Source organism: Haliaeetus leucocephalus, unplaced genomic scaffold (genome assembly GCF_000737465.1).
Source record: "Haliaeetus leucocephalus isolate CR32 unplaced genomic scaffold, Haliaeetus_leucocephalus-4.0 Scaffold240, whole genome shotgun sequence".
Taxonomy (NCBI): Eukaryota; Metazoa; Chordata; class Aves; order Accipitriformes; family Accipitridae; genus Haliaeetus; species Haliaeetus leucocephalus.
This window is the reverse complement of record NW_010972676.1, coordinates 3,893,508-3,911,862: the sequence shown is the minus strand read 5'-3', so window position 1 is coordinate 3,911,862 and position 18,355 is coordinate 3,893,508. Positions and strand designations below refer to the sequence as shown.

At 36.2% G+C, this 18,355-nt stretch overlaps 1 protein-coding gene across 1 annotated transcript; it reads left to right on the top strand.

Annotated features, from left to right (window-relative positions):
• Positions 1-1,427: 1,427 nt before the first annotated feature.
• Positions 1,428-17,804, top strand: RBP1 (retinol binding protein 1, cellular). Its single transcript, XM_010568263.1, has 4 exons — positions 1,428-1,552; positions 2,157-2,335; positions 14,128-14,229; positions 17,526-17,804. Exons 1-4 carry the CDS (start codon positions 1,480-1,482, stop codon positions 17,577-17,579), a joined length of 408 nt encoding a protein of 135 aa, XP_010566565.1. The 5' UTR covers positions 1,428-1,479; the 3' UTR covers positions 17,580-17,804.
• The last annotated feature ends 551 nt before the right edge of the window (positions 17,805-18,355 follow it).

Below are 18,355 nucleotides of genomic sequence, written 5' to 3'. Positions count from 1 at the left end.
CATGTGGTGTTTTAATTTTATGGTTTTGTGTGTGCTAGTGCATAAGCAAATTGGGATGCTCAGCTGCATAGCTTAAAATACATAAACAGCTTCCTTGTGAAAATAAAAGAAATAAGATCCTAACAATAAATATTAACCTCCAGTAATACTTAAGGGTCAAACATAGTACTTTTCTGAATTGTAATTCTGTAATCCTACAGACAATTTTAGTATGAAGATGCCTTACTGTTCTGAAGCGGCAAAATAAAATGAACCATAACTTTTCTTTTCTTTTTTTTTTTAATATATATATATTTAAATATGTATTACTGCTAAATGTTGACTTTTTAGAACCCTGAATAACTTTTTGTGTTTTGGCAGTTTGGACAAGAGATGGAAATAAATCTTTATTTCGTGGAAGCACTTAAAAATGCATGCACCATTCACATCACTTTTAAGCCTCCAGATTCACAAATGACAGATAGTCCTCATCCCCAGATTTAAAGTAGGTTTCTTTGCTTCTCTGGTCCAGGGTCTTGTCTAAAAGTAAGTGCATGCCAAAGCCCTGGAGGAGATAACATATCCAGGAGGAACTTCAGCTGTACCATTTGAAAATACACAGTGGAAAATAAATGAAAATAGCTAAGACAGTGTGTCAGTATTTAAGCCCTAATGTTAGCCAGAGAAATCCATTCTTTTGTATGTTGGTTGCCTATTCTGCTAATTCAGTCTATCTCATTTTTGACAGAAGACACCTTCAAAAAATATGGGATCTCTATGAAGGGCTACTTCTGTATTTCAGCGTTCCTTAAATTAACTGAAAGCATGCAGTCAGTAGTGAGGTAGCATTTATCAATATACAGAATTAACCATTGCTTCTTAATACAAGTTTCCACCTAACTGGCCGTTTTTGGGCCCTCAGTTGGCCAAACAGCTTCCACTGGTAGTTCTTTAGAATTAAGGAGCTTGTGGAACAAGTTAAAGTAATGCCAGACAGAAATTGCTTTCACTGGAAGAGTCTGTATAATCATTTTCTGAAAAGAAGGCATAAAGTAGCTAGAACATATTCAAGGAAGAAGGATTCACCTCAGAAAAACACATAAGATAAGCACTTGTATAGCTTTGGCCAATATCCTAAACTAAAGCTATTTAAAAGGTTTTTTTCTGAGTGGCATGAAAAATGAAAAGTAATATGGTTAAAATGGATCTCTAGATTATCAGTACCCTTACAGAAGTTAGATGGAAGGTGAATGTTTCATTCTGTTTAAATCAAGTTATCCTGCTGTCATTAGAAATCTCTGAGGTTCAGCCTTGTGCAAGGATTTAAAGGCAACACTTCAACAATAATCGGATTAGAAGGTCTTGCATAGCTACATGGTCTGAAAAAGAGATAAAAGAAACAGGAGTTCAAACTTGCCATAAAGCAAGGCAGTGAGCTGCGTGGTACAGAATCAACACATTGTTCTGAGACTTTGATTTTGACAATTACCTGAAGTAGGGATGCCTGCAGATTTCAGTGGTTACTGGAAAATGGTCAGCAATGACAATTTTGAAGAGTATCTGAAAGCACTGGGTAAGGTTCTCTTTGTGTTTCTTTAATAAATAATCAATAAATGCAACCTGTCTTAGTCTCTACATGAATCTGTTTTTTCTTGTACAGTCACAAATCATTTTTGTGAGAAATATTTTTTTCAGGAATGCACTTTAAGAATTGCCTTATGCAAAATTGCTTTGTCTTAAGCAGCCTCTACTTTATACCATCTTGAAGATTACATTAACAGAGATTAAACTACATAGCTTGAAGAGGTTAAGTGGCAGATTTCAAACTTTAAAAAAAGAGTAAAATTTTTATGTATAATAAAGAGACAATAATGTAGTTAATGTAATTTTGTGTGTTTGCATTTGATGTAAAGTGCTAGTATTTCTATAGAAATATTGAAGGCCTTATTAACTGTCAAATACAAATGGGTTTTTTTAGGGTTTCACATAATCAGAAAATCAAAACATTAACTTATTTAAGTTAAAAGAATTAAGTTACGGACTTTTTCCTGATGAGAAAGCTGGCCTGAAAGATCTGGACGTTTATTTGTCTTTGTTTGTTTTAGTTCTCCCAAGATCTACAAGCTCTGTTCTGTGGTAGACTTTTCTGGTTTAAAATAATTCTTTTTTTTTTTCAGATGTAAATGTTGCTGTAAGAAAAATAGCAAACTTGCTAAAACCTGACAAAGAAATCCTTCAGAATGGGGATCATATGATCATTAAAACGCTAAGCACTTTTAGAAACTACATCATGGAATTTGATGTTGGAAAGGAGTTTGAGGAGGATTTAGCTGGGGTGGATGATCGCAAATGCATGGTAAGAATTAGAACTGTAACAATGGACAAAAAAAATATTAGTAATCTGAGGCCTTTCACGGACCACATCTGTTAGCCATTTTATGTGGCTATTCCTAAAATTATTTCTGTACTCAGTTTTCCGAGATGTGCACACAGTTTTTAGCGTGCCTTTACATTAAAGGAATGCTAATTTTAAACAGGAGCACAAAAGAATTTTATCAATGAATTAATACTAACGTCAATGAAACGTTACTCAATTTTACTGGGATATTTGTTAGTCAAAAAGACATTTAGGTTCAGACTTTCAGACTCGCTTCACTGAGTAATGTTTTACAGTAAAGGAAACCCACTGATTGCAGGGTCAGGCACTATTCCCCATGTGTAAGAATGGCCAAGTGCTTAGAAATGGCAGCTTTTCTTTCTTGTTCTTGCTCCTGTTCCTGTGCTCCTTCCTTCCTGGGTGTATGTAGTAGAGCAGACGTGTTAATTAGCCTACTGGAACAAATCTTATTGCAATCAATAAGCAAACACTGAGAACTATGCGTTACGAGCTCTTTTTGCTTGCCAGAGAGACAATATTTTCTAACTTAGGACTGATGAATACCAATTAACTGGGGAAAAACTTGAGAATACCAAGTTCTTTCCTGGTAGTTTGAAAGTATGACATCTGCAATATCCTACAGGGAAGAAGTTGATAAGCAGAAGCAAATTATCTCAGGAGAGACTATAGAGGAGAAATCACATAAAAGAGAATTAATAGGTTTCCATTCTTAGAAAGATAGTGCCATTTAAAACTGATACTATTCTGTAACACTGGGATATGCAAATTTGCTTTTGCTCTGGTGATGGCAGGAAAGGGAAAGATCATGAAGATCAGAAAAAAAGAATGGCTAGCTAGCAAGTGCCTCAACTAATCCTTCTGTACTCCTTGTTACAGAGGGTTGAAGCATGATAGAGTGCAGAATATAAAATTCACAGAAGGGAGAGGCAATGTGTAATTTATGTATAGGAAAGTGCCCCAATATCATAATGCATATTTGACTGCTGGAAGGCTCTTAATCAGGTTAATGAGGTCCAGATCCACTGAACAGTCATGAGCCCAAAGACTTAGGTGGCTACATTACTATCAAAGATAGCAATGTTCAAAACATATGGTCAAGCGCTAGAAACGTCTGAAGTCCTCTGTGTCTGAGTCAGAACTGTCTCCATCTAAGCATTATCTGTACTTAAATGACCATTAAACTCCATCTAAAGGAGGACTAAAACATCCTTTACATGGCAGAAAGAAGTATATGTGCTCTGAGGCTGTCTAGCATGTACCTGCAATGAGTTCTTAGAAAATGCATCAGATAACCACTGTGCTGAAAAATCAGATTCAGAAGACATGGAAATGTGGCCCTTGCCTAGTCCTGCTTTTGAAATGCTAAATACATTTAACACACAACTCTTAATTTCCTGACAAATACTGTAAATGTTTCATTATTTGTAACAGGCCAAAATTCTTTACCCTATTTTGCTAAATTGACTGATGGGGAAGAATTCAAAATTTTGAACCAGAAAGAAGGAATTAGAGAAAGATTATTCTAGTCATTACAACAGCCGTTTGATTTGGAGCAGAACCTAGTTCAACCTACTTACAAGGGTTGCTTAAACCTTTTATCTATTGGCTGTTTAGTGCAAAATGCTTACCTAGCCTTGGAAACAGAAGGTACCAGCATCTTCTTGCCTTTACCAAAAAAACCCAAGGGGTAGTCACTAACCCTGACTGTTTTGTTAAGAATGACTTAGGCATGTAACTCCACAAAAACTTTCAGAAATCCTCTATGTCCCTTTGTAGCCTCCAACAACGGATACCAACTGCAGCTGTACAGCTAAGGTCACTGATCACTGGTTCCCTAGCAATGTATCATACTTTATAGTTCAATTTTTTTATTCAAGATTTCTTTTTTATGGTTTTCTCAAAGGCAAAACAGTACAAGAAGCTGTCTTTCTGAAACCACTTCAGCCCAAATCTGATAATCATAATGTTAGGCAAAACTTGCAGTTGTTAAGGAACAAAGTAACTCCAATGGTCCCAAAAGAGTCTTGTGAGAGAAGGGTCATGGAGGAGCTATGAGATACTAGGCCACTCCCTTAGTGGTGGTATGAAGAAAACGACCATAAAAGCAAAGGTTGAGTATCATTCTTGGTGTTTCCTTTTCTCATCTATAGCTTGTGAAACCGCATGCCATAAATGGCTTAATCATTAATAGTCAACCTGTGTAATGGGAGAGATTGTGAATCAAGTATTGTTATGTATATTGTGGACTGAGCAGACCACTGGGCAAGTTTTATCCAAACAGCTCGATGTATAAGAAGTACAAAGTAACACGGATAAGATAAATTACACATTAAACATTAATCTATATAGCAGAGCAATCATCAGGAGACTAGCAAAAATAACCTTAGAAGTAATTCATCCAATAGGTATAGATAATTTTTTCTTTTAATGAAGAATGTGTCATCTAACTAAGAGTTATTATATCAGTAAAAATAATATTAGCACAGCGAACAGGTTAGGTCTTGTGTATAATTCACTGAAATTGTATTCAACTTCCAGTTGTAAAACACGTCTTTGAGTCAGCCTACCGGGTAGAGTGTAACTACAATAATTCCAAATCGATACTATCTGTGATGTGTAAAGGCTAAAAAGTTTTGCTGATACTTATTTTAGAAGACAGTAGAAGTTTATACTCCTGTGATAGTATAGGCCCCCTCCTTCATTTCAGTTAGGATTTTTTCATTTTTATAGTTGGTCATGCCTGGAAGCCTGTCTGAACTTTCTGGAACAGTGAGTTAATTGAGTTGGATAAACCTTGGCAGTTTGTTTATCCTTTTTTTGACCTTTATCCGTTGCTTTCTTGTATGCAACATGTTTTTAGGTGATTCTGTTTTCTTAAGCTATATAGGTAGCAGTTGATGACATCAGTTCCTTTAAGATTTTGTTTCTGTTGTGAAGTGAAAATTTGCTACTTTGGAATCTCGAGAAACTTAAAAGCCCTGCTGGCTTAGTTAAAGATACAATTTCTGTGTTCTGTAAAACCAAAGATTAGGATAGCAAATCACACAGATGTGTGGACACAGGAGAGATCACTAATGACAGTGCAAGGTACTTCCAAGAAGACAGCTGATACTCAGTGCATTCTAAGCATTACTGAAACCGTGTATGGAGCAAGCTGCCACACAGCCTGGTCTCTCAAGTAATGCAGACAAGACATCTGCATTCACTTAGCTGCATAATGCTATCCTGCTTCTCCTGGAGCTTTTCCCCAGAGATTTTATCTCCTAGACAAAAGTAAAATAAGAGTTTCTCTATTTGTTTGGCAGTTTCGTTGAAGATGTGTTTCTGCAAGTTTAATCATGCTTAATATTTAGGGTTGTTAAAAACTCAGCGGTTTGAACTACAAAGGTAAAATGAAAGTTTACGTATTCAGGAGCATCTTTTATTCTTTGCAAATGTTACAAGGTGCACATTAGATGGTGTAGAAAGAAGTTTAGAATGTTAATATTGTATTACATTATTTCTCGTATGATGTGAAGTTTGAATCGGACCATATGATAAAGTTTCTACTATTTGAAGAGTTTGTTCATGGTTTTAATTGGTAACATATATCAGATGTATAGTGTACAAAGACAGAAATTTAAAGTTAAATGGATAACTATGGCTTTGGTATTTTCTAAACTGAGTATTTGATCCTGCTATCTTCATTCTCACTGAAGCTCCGGTCTCATCATAAAATTTCCTCAATTTTAAAGATAAATTTTATAATGTCTAGTTGGGATTAATTTAGTGAGCATCTCAGGTATTGCACTAAGTATAAAACCTTGTTTCATGCACATAAACTTTACTGTGGAAAAAATTTACTGTGCATAAAAGAGGCAGGACGTTACTGAAACAACAATTAATTGAAAACCATCTGCGAAAGTATGTCTCATTCATCACCAGATAATTTTGCCTCCGTTTTTCACCATCAGTAATGAACAGTGAAGTGGAGGAAATATTTGCAATGTGAAATATGTGCCAGTAAACATAAGAACGGGGCAGGATCTGACACTAAGCAGAAAAGTTGGCCTTATGTACCTTCACAGTGTATTTGCTTAGTATATCAGTCAAAAGTTTATAGAAAAATTAACTAGAAAAACTTAAAGGTTGAAACAAAGGCTGAAGTTTCATGTTCCAAGTCTTTGCACCCAATGAATCAAAGCAGATTGAGAATGGGATAGCTCAGATGCAAAAATTACTTCCCTGACGTTTTTACTTTTCTAATCATTTTGCTGCTAAAGTCAGAGAAATTTTTTGCTTTATAATTTTTCCCGGCTGTTCAAGCATTTGAATGAGCCTAAATTGCTTTAGCTCACACTATCCAGAATGAATCTATCTTTTGACAGAGACTAAGGGCAAGTAAGGGGTTTAAAAAATCAAGGAAGATACTATGTTTTAAATATGGAACAGCAGAATTTCTTGGATAACTGAACACAGTGTTAGTTCCATTAGAACTGAATATTTGGCTAAGCAAGTGAAGGCTGCTTCAGTAATTCCGAGCCTTGTGCTCTTTGGCATAGTAATTTTCTGCTTACATTGAAGCAGGAAAGGAAATGACAATGACTGGGGACAGGTGAACAGATAAAACAGCAAGAATTTGAAACTGAAGGTGGGAAATTGCACATATTAACTGTTTAGTTAACCAAAACAGAATACAAGCGAATATAACCATGGATAAGTTATCAAATGGGTGTTTAGGGTTCTATTATTGGAACTAATAAACTTTTAGTCATAGTTAAGACTTGCTGGGGTGGGGTAGAGTGAGGGGGATTTGGGATTTGTAGAATTCACTCATGAGCTCTATCATACATCTTACCATATGAAGTATGTCCCTGAAAAAATACAGTCATTTAACATTTAAGACAGACACATAAATATTGTTCATAGGCACCTGACCAATCTTTCTGTCACACAAACCAGTGCTAGTTACGTGTGCCATATCCTGGTGAAAGGAGGTAAGCTGTTTAAAACTGGTCATGGCTCTGTTTTAAATAACAAACATGCCGAATGTGAAACTGATTCCTCTCTAGTTTGTATTCAGGAAAAATACAATGAAGTTTAGTTGTTCTGGACATAATTTGATTTATACTGCTGCAAGGTCAGAGTAAAGCCCTGTTATAAAATCACGTGGCTCATGAAGCTTATTTAACTATTTAGGCTGCGTTCCTCTCTTCCACAAATGGAATTCACAGCTGTTAATCTAGTTTAGAGTAGGTATTGGAGTGAAGACTTTGCTGCCAGAAAAACAACAACCAACAAACAACATTCCAATACTTGGGATTTCAGTAAGGATCCCCCACAGGGTGAGAAGACTCAAAATAAATTGTGCCTGTTTAGTAAGATGCAAGATCAGCAATATGTCTTTACTTGATCCCTCTGATTCAACTATTTTGCTTCTTTACCTCTTCAAATGCTGTCCTTTTCTTTTTGGCTTGTAAGTATTTTCTCATATACTTTGTTGGAACAAGCATTGTTCTAGAATAACTGCTGCTGGGAGGTGTTTTTGTGTCATTGCCTGTGTGTCTATACTAGTTTTTCCTCAAATCTAGTGGCCTCTCTCTCTGCAGTACTGTAAATTCCCCGGATCCTCATTGGAATAATCTCTGACTTTTGCGGGAGTTTAATTCAAAGGAGGTAGTCTTCATGTAGTTTTCTGTTGATACTTCTGACCTTTTACAAACTGCTGTCCACAAGTGAGGAAGAACAGTCCTCCAGTCAACTCCTCTGAGGCTCCAGAGAACAGAGGTCCACTCTTGTATCTGTCTCAGGCTCTCTAACTCTGGTTCATTCAGTGTCTGTGCCTCGGTAAAAAGGAGCTGTTTCCCTTTTTTGGCATTGTTTCACACTGTTTCACACACTCTTCTGGCATTACTGTTTATTACCTGTAAGTGATATGCTCAGCACATATCAAATGAGATCTCTATAATCTTTTGCCATATAATTTAAGAGGTCATTAACTTCAAATTTTGCAGTGCTGGATTTATGTTCAAAACCAGAGACTGATCAGAAGCTTTGAGCTAGTTATTCACAAAACCACTGCTAGCATACTGAAGCTTTGTAGGGGAGGTGGTTTTGGATGGGCTTAGCACTTGAGCTTTTTGTGAATCCTAAAAAGCTCAGAGAGTTATGAATGCAGAAAGTGCAATCCCGAGAACCAGACTTACCAAATCCAGTTTTGAATGACAAACAATTAGCGTTACATACAATTGCATCTTGCTAAACTTACACAGAGGATAAATGAATTATATACATTAATTTAAAGAATAAGTGTCTTAGAATCGATTCTGATCCTTGCACAAAGTGAATTTGATATGCTGTTTTGTACTTTTTTTTTCTGGCATAGGAAATATACAAGTCTTCCCATTTTTGTATAATTTGTATACAATTTTATTTCAGTAAGAAAAAAAATAATCCACCATTCCTAAGAAATAAAGCATTATGCATTGTCCAAAATATTGATTCTACTCCTCCTCCCACATATTGTCACCTACATAGCCAGGAGCTTTGGCACATTTACTTTCCTACTCCCTGGAACATGTCTCTAGTCCTTGCTTTCCTTCACTGCTCTTATGAGCAAGGATTGAAAATAAGGAATTTGAACATTTAAGATCTGATTCTATCTGACAGCAGCTTACCCTTTGATCTAAAATTTGTCAATCCAATCCTAAGCCTCTTTGCTAGAAATGGAGATGCTGACAATCACAGAAGCAAAATACTGCTTCTAGAAGTGTCTCATCTTTTGACTACAGTGCACTTCAGTAAGCTTATCAATCAGGTACAGAAAGCCCACATTATAACCAGCTTGTCCTTCAATAACAATCTGAGCAAGTTTGTAATGGCACAAACACATTTCAGAGTCCTGTAGCTATAGATACCTATTATGAGACATCACATCTGCGAGCCCCACAAGCAGCTGAGAAATGAACTGTATTGTACTACTATTTCCTATGAGTTAACTTTGGGAGTTCTGTTGGTGCATGGCTAAAAACAGGAATGATGAAATGGGAGGTTAGATTTATAAGTGCTTCTGCAGGGTTGAACAGAAGTTAGTAAGAGAACGAAAGGTTGGTATGGACTTTATCATTTGACCTAGTTACAGGATGGCTAAATATGTATGGCCTTTGTTGAGCAACAGTATCTTGAGATAAAGTCCAGGAATCCCACCACTAATTTTTTCTGTTGGGTTTGTTGTTTTCTCAATAGTTTGTCTGTCACCAACCTGCCAGATGCAGATTTTATGAGATAAAAGGAGTTACAGGATGGAGAGATGACAAACCCTGAATGTGGTTGTAGCCCTCCTGTTAGCAGTGTGCAGCATGCCTCCTACACAGAAGGTTATAGGTAGTGACTACAACATTATAGAATGCCCCTTCACAGTTACATTAGATTTTGTCTGTGATATCAGTGCTAGTTTATTCCATCAGCACTTCATTTGATGAAAATTTCCCCAGCAGACTGCTTACCAGAGGTTTTTATATCACTTTGATACTTAATACAGATGAAAATGCTTTATCTTGAGAAGCTATTAAATATCTTGTTGGATATATTGCCATGTTTGACCAAAAGTTCTAGGATATTTTCTCCAGTGTTATTTGTAAACACAATACAGGACACAGCTCAACTTGGATTTTCCTGTGTCATCTGACCTAAAGAATTACTTTCCATTGTTTAATCTTTCTTAAATCATAATTACAGTTGTAAAATGACTGGTAATTCTCATAAGCAGAGAATTACTGGATTGAGATGGCGCACGGAGTGTGTCGTGCAGTTTTAGACCGTTGTAGTCATTTGCTGCACCATAATATAGAGACAACACTCTGAAGGGAAGTAAAAGAAAAATAGAACTGGTACTGCTGTGTTTCTCCTACAGATGTGAAATCAATAACACATTTTTGATGAAAGGTGGTAGCTGCAATTCATATTTGTAAATGCATTGTGTCAAAAATCTATGTAGCATTAACAAAAAATGTTCATGGACTACTTTAAAAAAAAAAATGTTATTTTCTTTCATTCACCTGTAAAATACATTACATATCTTCAACTGCAGAGCACTTGACACAAGAAAGCATATTAGGAATAGCCAACATAGGAATGAGAAACATTTTGCGGAGCCAGTATCAAATGTTTTTGCACTTAGACCTCATTGGGAAATGCAAAATTCTCTGATAAAATAGTTTGACGACTATTGCAGTAAATTACAAAAGTCAGTATCTCTGGCTGTGGGTCAATATGACTTACCACTAGAAGCTGGAAATAATAGCTATTGTAATTCTGCAAGACTTGACTACTGTTACTGCTACTAGAGAAAATGCAAATACATAGTCAATAGATTTGCTTTGTTTTTACTAAATATTTATTAAATCTACCTTGTCTCATAACTGAAAACCGTAACGAGACTAATTATCATTTCTTCTAGCTTTAATTTTCAGGAAGATGGTGTTGCTATGCACAGGTGTTTAAATCTTCGTAACACAAAAAGATTAAATCACTAACAAAAGTATGTGAATGGCCAAGTAATAAAAGGAAAATATCTAAGTACACAAAAAAAGTGTAAGACTATAGAAAGCATATTATAAAACTAAAGAAAATTTGAATTTTTTTTGTGTTCTCAGACTTCAAAGGCTTATTCACCTCCCGGAGGAGCTCCATTCTCTATTACCCCTCAAGAACAAAGAATATATAATCCGAAATATGTGCAATATTGGTGGCTAGAATTTTTGAGAAAAGTTAAATTGAGGCAAGACTCATTCTTATCTCGCTCTATTAACTTTTCTTGTGCTTCTTCAGTATTTTTAATCACACTGTCGACTAATCGCATTAATCACTGTTTTCTATTGAAGTTTCCTACAGAATTATATGCATTTAACCTAAGAAGTATTAATCTTAGGTTTAAGCATGATCAGGTAGTAAGTATGCAAAACTTAAGCTTGCTTATGATGAACTAGATGATGTGCTACCTAGTTGAAAGGAATAAGTAAAGTCTTCCATTTATCCTACAAGTAGTACGAGATGCTCAAAAAGGCACAAGCCTTCAGTTTTAGAGAAATACTACATTTTCATCTAGTTGGTTCTGTTACCATCAGGAAACTGCAGCTTTCCAGTGTCTCAAAGTTTGTCTACTTCTCCTCTTACTTGTGGTGGAAGATGAAGAATAGGAACAGTCTGCCCAGGGATGCTGCGCTCACCAAACCCTGGCAAAGATTTTCTGTCATTCCAGATAGGAAACAGCAGCTCAGTCTCTGTAATCAGGCAAACCTTAGGTAATGCTATTATCAAAATGGTGACAAACAAGGTTAATTATAAAAGTCTACTTTTCTAAGAAGAGTTGCTTTACATAACAAGTAAAGCATTTATCTTGATAGTAAGTGTGTGCTGGGAGAAGAAAACAACAGCGACTAAAGGTTCATACAGAACTGCCTTACTAGTCTATTCAAGTGCTTGACTCCCAATTATACAACAGCAATATCCTGATCCAATCTTTAAAAATAAATCTTTGCTCTTATATACAACAGAGATCATATTTACCAACATTTGGCCTACAGTGGTATTTTTGGAATATTATTATTATGTTCTGACTCAAATATTTGGAAATGTTCTAAGGCAAGCACTGCTGTATCTTAGCTATTTGAAAAGAGTGGGCTATTAGCAGCAGCCAGTGCATATATAACAGCCATATCAACTCCAACCTCAACTAATACTCAACATGTGTCTCAACAGAGATATTTGGAATGGAAGAACTTATTTCAATTCAAGTTAAAAGAGAAGTTTCTATCTTCTGTATTAGCTGTGTCTTTTATTATATGAGACATTACAGTTTGACCTAAAGAAAGAGAAGATAAAAATGCTAGTGATTAATCTTACTGTCATAAAGTGGTTGTTCCTGCTAACAAAGAAGAGGACATTATGTTCTCCTGCAATATATTCTGTCCTTTATAACCTTCACAGCAAATACAAAAATCAGAAAGTGTATGGTTTACTCATATCCCTTCAGTATTTATATTTCTGAAAAGGAAGGCAGAGGATGATAACTGAGAATATTGGCTGATAAAACAGCTTGGTTAATGGTCTGTGGTATTATACACTTTGTGGTTATCACCAAATTGCCAAAAGCAGTATCTAATCTTGACTGGAAAAACAAGAAAGCCAGAGAAAAAAGTGTGCTGTTTTCTGAGATGAAACAATTTCAGTCACCCTTGGAGGCCGAAAAAGTTAACATTTCCTTGTGCTGCTGCAAACATTTCTCAGTTGCCCCCAAAGTACTAAGCTGGTGAATATTATCAAGACTAATAACTTCCACAACTGACTTTGAACATTAGCAGTACGAATAAAGTTAAATCTTATTTTATCATGGTATATTGCCTTTGCATTCACATATAAACCCACAAAATTTAACTATTAAGCTAGTCTAATGATTAAACTATGCTGAGCTAATACTCAATGGATAAAAATAAGTGTGGTTACTAAGCAAAGTTGCATATACAGGTGCTTCATTCCACAGTATCCATTCTCCCAAGGATGGAGACTGCTGGCTGTACTCATTTAAAGATAGTGGCTATCATGGTTATCATTTAAGAATTAGTTGTTTGTGACATACATACACAAATTAAATAAATAGGGCTGCATAGTTCTTGAATGTTGAACTGATTTTAGTTCCCAGAATGACAAATATAGGCTGACTTCTTTTCTTAGAAACTACACAGAATGGATGCAGTAAGTTTTCCTTTAATGATAGATCAGAATTCATCTTTTCTCCATATTTGACTACTCATACAGGCAGTGGCTGAAGACTTTCACAAGGTCGACAGTAATGCCATATTTAGTCCTCAGATTCACTTCCAACAAGCTGGTTTAAAAGCCATGTGCTAATATTGATGTTAAACTATCCTTACAGAGCACAAATTGTCACTGCTCTTCCCCTTCCCTCTTTAAATATTTTACAGAGTATTGCTTCTCTTTATCTTAGGAAGATATGAAAGGCAAATTGTCAGTAAAGACTGACCAGAGTAACAAGCTGTAGGATGCACCCTCTAACTTTAAGTAGTTTTATGAATCAAGTTCTACTGAACTACTCAGGACAGCACCAATATTCACAAAAGTGCTATGTTGCATCCTGCAAACACCTCCTACTCTTATTCTGCCAGTCCTGGTTCAAGTAGTTCTCCAGCTACAGTTATACAAAGCAGGATGCTGGCAAAACTACCAATTTGCTGATATTTCAAAACCACTCTGCTCAGTGACGGAAGGCAGGTTAAGACATGGGGAAAAAACAGCTCAGGATTTAAAAGCCTTGTTCGTCCATAGGTGCCAGTAGGTGGGTACTTTTTTCAGGTAGAGCAGCTGGGGAATCCTTCTTATGGTGGAAAAAACAAATTGAATCTCAAGTTTTCAGCTCCTTTTGCAAATACAGTGTTAAGCTGCACATCCCTTCTGCTGCTGTATTTGTCAACAGGTAGAGGAATGCACTCTTACACAATGATTTTCATTATTTTTTTTTCTTGCATTTAAACAGGTTTATCTCACCCTTCCAGGTTTTGACAGGCAGTTGGGCAGTAACTTTCTATTTAAGCTCATTTCTTTTTTAATTATCCTAAGTGTTACAACACTCTACAAATATTCTTCTTATGAGATACATTAATCATTTATTATATTAGAGAGAAGTTTTGCTTTAAGGAGACTAATTATAATATCAGAGAATACTGCAGTGACACTGAACATGTCTGCTTTGTTAGACCACTGTATCTTGGGATGGAGATAAGCTGCTTTGTGTACAGAATGGAGAAAAAGAAGGTCGTGGTTGGACCCAGTGGATTGAAGGAGATGAAATGCACCTGGTAAGATCATGTAACAGGTTTTAAATGCCACTCTATTAAAATGGTTAGATGTAATGCAGCAGGCTGTGTGCTATGTTATTACTTTGACATAATTATGCATTGGTGCAGCATTTGACTTGTTTCTAAAGCAACAATTTCATTTGGAGCCATTATGCTTTTATGTCCCTTACAAAGGCTGCCTGATTTCAAAGCAGTACTCTTTCTGTGTTAACTGTCTGTCCAGACATACCAGTTTGAAATGTTTACACTGAGGAAGACATTTAACAGAATGTCCTTCATGCAGTCTGTGAAATATGCAGTATGGGAGCTGGTGAAATTATGCATCCAACAATAAGCCATAAGGTGAAAATACACCATTGTTCTTTTAAAATAATTACAGACCAGACTGCATTATAGCCTAGAGAACTAAAACAGCAATTAAGTTTTTGAAATGTCATTTTCTTTCAGATCATCATTTTTATCTTTCTAAGTTAACAGGACCTGAAAGAAGATGCCTATTCTTTTCTCACATAGCTCTTTATAGCATCCTCACTGTCTCATCAATGTGGGTAAAAGGCAGTCTTCCTGCTGAGATAATAAAATCCAACCTCCATTTCTGTTCACTGTTCAGTACTATTAGCATTCAGCAGTCTAAATGGATGTTCTCTAAATATTCAAATCAGTAGCAGAGTTATGAAATCTTTGCAAAAGTACCCCAAACCCCTTATTACTAAGCACAATTTTCAGGAAGTACTGGAAGTCCTAGAAACCAGTTCGGGAAAGGAATGTATATGACAGATCTTACCATCTGGACTACATACTTGATATAATGCAGGTAGGGAGAAAGTTACTGTGTAAGTAATCACTTTATAGCTGAGGTCATGGGCTCACTGAAAGTAGAGGGAAGCAATAAAAAGGAGACTCCAGAATTTCCTGTGTGTATATATTCCTTCTGTCTATACACAAACACACTAAAGTATTTCCGCACTACCTCCCAGCTTCACAACAGTTGGTGCCATGACACCAAGCATCAGCCCTTTCAGGTTCTCAGCTGGCAAACAGGTTGCAATTAGCCATACAATGTCAGGCCTAGAAGTTCAACTTATACCTTGCTGCACTCAATCATACATACGCGTGCTCTCATCTGCACACATATGACGCGATAGCACTAGTTGCTGTTGGATTTCTCTGTATTGGCATCCTGGTTTCTGTCCCTTGTCAGCTCTGGAGTCATTATCTCTTCCCATTTCCTGTCTCCAACATGAATTTCTTTAGCCCTGATTTCTGCTATCCTTACTCTGATTCATGCTCTAGCCATACAACCTAGTGATGGACCTCCAGGCCAGACCACTTCCTATACTTGACCGTGTCAAGAGTTTGATTTTAGAAGCCATAAATTGAGATTCAGTTGCTCAAACATATGTGTCTAGTACCATTTTAGGTACCCCAAGGTAACCTGACTGATCTGAGGCTGCTTTTTCAGAAGGTTGAGAAGAGTTCTGTATCATACCTGACAGCTCATGCTGGCATCCATGCACTCATTGGCACTTGTACAATTTATCACAATCTATCTCTCATGTACACAACAATCAGTACAAAATTATTTCATGCCAAGGAAGTAACCAGGTATTTTAGAGCACAGTCCCCAATATTTCAATTTTACCACTTTTTATATTTCATGAACTTCTAAAGATGTCCACTTTATTTCTCTGAATCCTTGTTAATGTAACTCTCTCCATTAAACATACAGTAAAAGAGTCCCATTTAGCATCTTTTTTTGACCAGCTGAGATTACTAGGTCCTGTACTCCTGAGAGTCCTTTGTTACAATGGGCAGTTACCTCTAAAAAATTGATACTTTGATAGCTTTATGATCCTATTGAACTTTACACAATGAGCCAAGTGTTAATTTAATTCTTTCCACAGTTCTGTAGAGAGTAGTACCACATCCTTTAGTAGTTTATCACCTCCTATTTTCTCCATTTCATTCTATGGTCTGTACTTTGTATTTCTTTTTCCTTCTTAGATTCTATTTTATGTGAGTGACTTATTTGACCATTCTCCATTTCCTTTTGAGTTTTATTGCCCTTTTCTATTGTATTGATTGCTTCTGCTCTGTAGGTTTTTGTCACTGTCAGCAGATCTCTTCGCCCTTATTGCACACTCCTTCTTCCAGGTTACCTATATAGAAGTAAACAAAACAGGTCCTAACTAAAATCACTGTATCAGTCTGCTTGTTTCATCGATTCATCATGAAGCACTTTCTCTTACTAGGGATAGCAACATACACCAATAAGGTTATTGACTCAGTGTAAGGTTTTTTTAATATGTCATTTTATCAAAGTCCCCCATAAGAAAATGTGCATAACTTTCGAGGAAACTCTGCCTCCTGTTTCCCCAAAATATTCTGACAGCTTTATTAAAAGTCTTATCTTGAAATAGAAAGCACATCCCTTCTGCTAGATCATACATAACCTTTGTCTTTATGTCCCTTAAGAAGTTCTATCCCTTTTTCTTATTCCACTAAAGCTAGTCAACACCTCCACATATCCCCACACATAAAGTGTGCACTTGTCAGGTCTAACTTAAATAGTTTCAGTAATGGAGAAAATTAAACTGCATCTTCAGTGAGATTAGGTAAACAACAGTTGGCCTCACAAATTGGTGCCCAAGACGTAAACATCATTGAACCTGCTTATGCACAGTTCATGATGATCCAGTGACTAGCAAGTAGGGATTTTTGAAAAGCTCTTATGGAACACAAAGGAACAGTAGACAGCATTAGGCATCCAGTATGGTCAAGTTCAGTCAAAACTCACTGCTATGCTATGATTTGTAGACCTAGATCAAATCTGTATGCAACTACCTGTCCTTTTCTAGCCATGACCATTTTGTTGCTAGAGTGGGCTTTCAGCTGATTTCTGGTTTTGTAGGTTTGAACTACCAGTCATCAACATACAGATTCAGAACTGGTTATTCAGCTCCATCCCCAAATAACTTATTTATGTGTCCAACATAGAGAATGCCCATTTAAAAGACCTAAGCAGTTGCACACACTGCAAATAGAGAATAATGCACCAGGAACACATTTGGCCCTTTAAGATCTGAGATCCCAAAATAACTTCTCTTACTCCACCTTTCACCAGAAAACAAATCTAAACCAGCTGGTTTCTTTAAGGATTAAAAATAGGCTAAAACATGTACAAGCTACCCAATCTAATTTGATGGAAAATTGTGGATTCAAATTAAGCACACATGAATGTATAATGCATGTATCCTATGTAAAAGCTGTATTTTTTAATTATTTTCTCTTCCTAGGAAATAAGAGTGTGTGGAGTCAAGTGTAAGCAGGTCTTTAAGAAGGTGCAGTGAGCCTACTTCTGATACAGAAGTGAAGAACAGTAGAATTTACAAACTTACCAGCAAATGTCCAAATGCAGTAATGAACATCATCAGTGACAAGAGCAAACACAGAAATGAAGATTACACTAGAACTGTATAGTTAGAATAAAATATTTTTAACAAATCATTTTAAAGAAATAACTGCAAATAAAACTATTTTTAGAAATGCCAATTAAAGATAATAAACACTATAAATGTGTGCATACCATAATTCTTGACTATACCAGAATAGGACTGTTTGGTATAAAACAAGATACTGGTATTTAAGACCTTGTAAGCTAATTTTTTACTTAAAATGGAAATCACCCTTCCATAGCCTTAGCAAGGGGCCTTCAGGTAGTCTTGTTTTCAAATGTTGAATTGTAATTGTAAGGAAGTGAATGAGAGCTGTAGTATATGGCTTACACTTAAATCCTGATTTCACTGAAGCCAGTGAGAGTTTTACCATCAGCTCCAATGGAGCACTACTTCACTGAAAGCATTCCACCAAGAAAAAAAATCTGGTTTCTCAAAATAAGTAAAGTATGCATCAATAGTCTGGAAAGAAGCACGGCCAAGGGGCAATTCTTTTCCAAACCCTTTAGCCAATATCTGCCCATTAATTTTTTTGTCTTATTCTGGAGAAACTAGTAGTAAGATCACTGCTAGAAACTGTATGTAATTGTACACACAGCACATGAAAGATTCGACTAGCATTGCTTTGTACAATATCATTAGCAGATTTTTTACAACCCATCATAGTCTTC